Source organism: Prunus avium, chromosome 1 (assembly GCF_965620075.1).
Source record: "Prunus avium chromosome 1, drPruAviu1.hap1.1, whole genome shotgun sequence".
Taxonomy (NCBI): Eukaryota; Viridiplantae; Streptophyta; class Magnoliopsida; order Rosales; family Rosaceae; genus Prunus; species Prunus avium.
In genome coordinates, this window is record NC_142284.1 from 58,145,342 (window position 1) to 58,149,875 (window position 4,534).

The following is a 4,534-nucleotide window of genomic DNA, read 5'->3' on the forward strand; positions in this document are numbered from 1 at the left end:
TATAGAACTTTAATGTTACACTTATTATTTTTAGTTATATGATTACTTTTGTTAGATAAACATTGTACTTGCTTAGTAAACCATTTTAAAATACAAATTCGTGAAAATATAATGTGTGTTTATATGATCACCTTAAAGATTTTTATATATAAAAAAAAAAAAAAAAAAACTTGATTAACAAAAGAGAGGCGAGAAGAATGTGTTTGGTTTCCTCTTACTTTAATTGATAGTTTCGTAGCAATTACTAAATTTCGTGCATTTTTTGTTTCTAAATTACCTTTGTATTAAATCTGAACCCCCACTTTTAAATATGCAATGTGGAGGGTATTATTGTAAAACAAACATATTTTATTATTGCATAAACTAAATGTGGAAGTGAAAAAAAATTCCTTGTTTTCATTTTCCAAGAATTCCCAAATAAAGGAATGAAAGTCTTCTATTCACATGCCATAGAATGAGCATGACAACTTCGTTACCAAGAAGTCCATCCATTCTGTGAACCAAACGGTTGTCACTTGAGCATGAAAGTCTTCTATTCACATGCCCTATCATGAAAGTCTTTTTTCTTTTTCCTTTATATAAGTAAACTTAGGATCTCGGGTGTAGTAGTAAATGCTCTTCTTAACCACTTAAGCAACAAACCCATTGCTATCAATTATTATTATTATTTTTAAATTGTCATTTGTGTAATTATTATTTTTTATTTCTCAAATTGTGCAATTTGTTTTTTTTTTTTGGGTCGAAATTGTGTAATTCTTTAGAGGGGTGTTTTTCATTTAAATCTCCAATGCCTAAGGCCCAAAGGATGAGAAAGCCCTAAAAACCAGTTTGGGCTAAGCCTTACTTGGGCCATGTGAAATATTATCAGGCCTGCCTTTGAGGACTTCTGTTTATTTGCCTCCCAGTTTCAACGTTTCAAAGTATGAGGCCTCTTCCACTATGTACCCTGCATTTTGCAGAAGCGAGAAAACGACAGAAAACGGATAAGCAAAACGGCGGCACATTGTCACCCACCACCGCCTCTTCAGTCTTCAAGCCTCTCTCTGCTTTCTCTTATGTGATACCTGTTCTTCGTTTTGATAGCGTTTATTCAACTTGAAAAAAAAAGAAGGAAACACGCTCTGGGTAAGCTTGCTCTCTCTAGTTTTATCTCTTCTGCTCTAAATTCATTTCTCTCTGTTATAAACACCCAACCCAAGTCTGCAATCTGTTTTTGTTTTTACTCTCTTTGCTATATTTTCGTTTAAGCATGAGATTTTAAGTGTTGGGTTTTGGTTTCTGTACACTAGGAAGTGAAGTTATGGATATGGTGGTACCTTTAAAGCAAACCCCCGATGGGTTTTGCTCATTTCACAGAGTTCATAGGAACAGTACAAGAAAGAGTGGTACTTTTGGGGGTAGGGTTAGTGATAAGGTTGGTCCCACCACACCCAGTTTTGTGAGGATCTTTGTGGGCTGCAGAGCTCGGTTTCTTGTTCTGTCTGATAGCATTCAATGTAGAATACATGATGGTTACCAGAAACATAGGCGAAAGCCTGTACTTGTTGCGTCGAAGGTTGAAACGCTTAGTTCCAATGGTAGGTTGCAAAATGTTGAAAATACCCCACATGGGAGTTTGAATGGAGTGGATTCTTCGAATGGTTTTGAGGAATTTGAGAGTAACAATCAGCTCCGTAGACTGGTTAGAAATGGGGAATTGGAAGAGGGATTTAAGTTTCTTGAGACCATGGTTTATCGTGGCGATATTCCGGATAATATTGCGTGCACGAGTTTAATCCGTGGGTTTTGTAAGAGTGGAAAGACAAGGAAGGCGACACGGATTATGAACATTCTAGAAGAGTCCGGGGCTATTCTTGATGTTATAACTTACAACGTTTTGATTAGTGGGTACTGCAGAGCTGGTGAGATTGATAATGCTTTAAGGGTTTTAGACCGGATGAGCGTTTCTCCAGATGTTGTCACTTATAATACAATCCTGCGTACTTTGTGTGATAGTGGGAAATTGACACAAGCGATGGAAGTTCTTGATCGGCAGTTGCAAAGGGAGTGTTATCCGGATGTCATTACATATACCATACTGATTGAAGCAACTTGTAAGGAATATGGGGTTGAGCAGGCTATGAAGCTTTTGGATGAAATGAGGAGCAAAGGATGCAAGCCTGACGTGGTAACTTATAATGTTCTTATCAATGGTATTTGCAAGGAAGGGAGGTTGGATGAAGCAATCAGATTCTTGAATGAAATGCCATCATCTGATTGCCAACCAAATGTCATTACCCACAATATTATTTTGCGTAGCATGTGTAGTACTGGGAGGTGGATGGATGCTGAGAAACTATTAGCTGACATGGTTCACAGAGGCTGCTCTCCTAGTGTTGTTACTTTCAATATTTTGATTAACTTCTTGTGCCGGAAGGGTTTATTGGGTCGAGCAATTGACATTTTGGAGAAGATGCCTAAGCACGGTTGTACTCCAAATTCCTTGAGTTACAACCCATTGCTTCATGGATTTTGCAAGGAAAAGAAGATGGATAGGGCAATTGAGTATTTGGATATAATGGTTTCTAGGGGCTGTTATCCCGACATTGTGACCTACAATACTTTGCTCACAGCCTTATGCAAAGATGGAAAGGTTGATAACGCAGTTGGGATACTCAATCAACTAAGTAGCAAGGGTTGCTCTCCCGTTCTAATCACGTACAATACAGTAATTGATGGGCTCTCAAAGGTGGGAAAAACAGAACGTGCCATAGAGCTTTTGGATGAGATGCGCAAAAAGGGTCTAAAGCCTGACATAATTACTTATTCTTCTCTTGTGGGAGGGCTTAGTAGAGAAGGAAAGGTTGATGAAGCAATTAAGTTTGTCCATGATTTGGAAGATTCGGGTATCAAGCCCAATGCAATAACTTTCAATTCCGTCATGTTGGGGCTTTGCAAGGCTAAGCAAACTGGTCGTGCAATCGATTTCCTGGCTTATATGGTATCAAAAGGATGTAAACCTACTGAAGCAACATACACCATTCTCATTGAAGGCATAGCTTATGAGGGCTTAGCAAAAGAGGCGTTGGAGTTATTGAACGAACTGTGCTGTAGAGGGGTTGTGAAGAAAAGTTCTGCTGAACAGGTGGCAGTCAAGATGTAGCCTTATACACAATTCATCTTTTGCTCTTGGATGGTAGGTCATTGTTAAATTATGCCTTTGGATTTCGTCAGCATCATTTCCCATTATAATGACTTCCCAGTGTCCAATTCTCACTCATTTTCTGCCATGAGGAGCGGAATCCAAAATCAATTTTGTTAGATGCCATATAACCTTGTCCTCACATTTGTTTGATCTGATTCTTGTACTTCTGATGAATACTTGGTTGTCTCTCCAGTAGTGTCCACTATCTCAGTTTTATATAAATATTCATGTTTCCTTCATTATGCTAGCTTGCAATAGTGTGATAGTTATCTCTAATGCTTCCATAATACTGGGATGCTTTTTGTTATATTTTTTCTCTTGTTAAAGTCAGAGTGTTGGTGACCGCGATTGTTTTAACAAAACCCATGGCATTGAATTAGCATTTTTCTTCTGTTATGTTGTTATTTTGCCCGAAGGCATGTATAATTGAAGCCAAACAAAAATTTGGTCAGCTTGTGTTACAAACCCTGCTCCATGTTGCTCAAATTGGTCATGCTATTGACATGCCCGCGTATGAGAAATCAGCTGATGCGTAGTTTCTGACTATTTAACTTCTTGTTACGTGAAGCATTGGCAGAATGATTGTGAGTAGCTCTTATCGGGCGATTTACTTCAGACAGAAAAGTTAAAGGGGATATGAAGAGGTGCCGAGTAGTTCATATGGATCTGTCAACTAAACTACTTAGTTTACCTGGTCATTGACATCTACCTGAATTGGGGTGGTTTCCATTTGCCCTAGGCCATGCTATCTTTTCTAGGGTGATGTTGCTGTGTAGTGTTAACCTCCAATGCAGCTGGGGCGATGAAAAATTGTAGTTACTAATCATCTTTTGGTCAATGAAAACTGACACCTGGAAAGGCAAAGGTGATGACGAGAGTCAAACTCTTACCGTGGTGAGGACTTAAGCTTTCTAACTTTCATAATATTTTCTTTTGACAACGATGAGAGTTGAACTCTGACTAATAATCTTTTGCTTATAATGTATGTATTAAGTCCAAAAGTTTGGTAGAACCATTGGCAAGAGGGAGGTGATTAAAAGGGCTAGAGGCCTTGAAATCCTCTGGTGGCTGGAACAAGATTAGCCGGATTAGCTGGCCTGAAAACTGGAAAGGGTTTATGAGCCTTCTCTCACTCACACATCTTGAAATCAATCTGCACCAAGAATGAAATGACAGGACCACATGATATGAAGCAAAGTAGTTTATCCTCAGTACTAAATTATATGCAATTAATAATATCCATAGGATATTCTATCAATAAAATTTCAAAACTCATACGTCATTAGTCGCCATCAAATAAAAGGACAAATGACATATTACCATACAAAACCCTATTTAAAAGAGGTTTAG

The 4,534-nt window shown here is 38.2% G+C and overlaps 1 protein-coding gene across 2 annotated transcripts; it reads left to right on the plus strand.

Annotated features, from left to right (window-relative positions):
• The first annotated feature begins 927 nt into the window (after nt 1-927).
• On the plus strand, nt 928-4,185 carry LOC110772102 (Pentatricopeptide repeat (PPR-like) superfamily protein). Of its 2 annotated transcripts, none has more exons than XM_021976497.2 (2): nt 928-3,175; nt 3,753-4,185. In XM_021976497.2, exon 1 carries the CDS (start codon nt 1,301-1,303, stop codon nt 3,140-3,142), a length of 1,842 nt encoding a protein of 613 aa, XP_021832189.2. In that variant the 5' UTR covers nt 928-1,300; the 3' UTR covers nt 3,143-3,175; nt 3,753-4,185. The 2 variants fall into 2 exon arrangements, with proteins under 2 accessions (XP_021832189.2, XP_021832188.2); XM_021976496.2 differs by lacking the exon at nt 3,753-4,185 and having other exon boundaries at nt 928-1,125; nt 1,290-3,423.
• Nucleotides 4,186-4,534: the final 349 nt, after the last annotated feature.

Coding starts and splice junctions, on each gene's coding strand:
- LOC110772102 (XM_021976497.2), top strand. CDS start 1,301: ATGGATATGGTGGTACCTTTAAAGCAAACCCCCGATGGGTTTTGCTCA.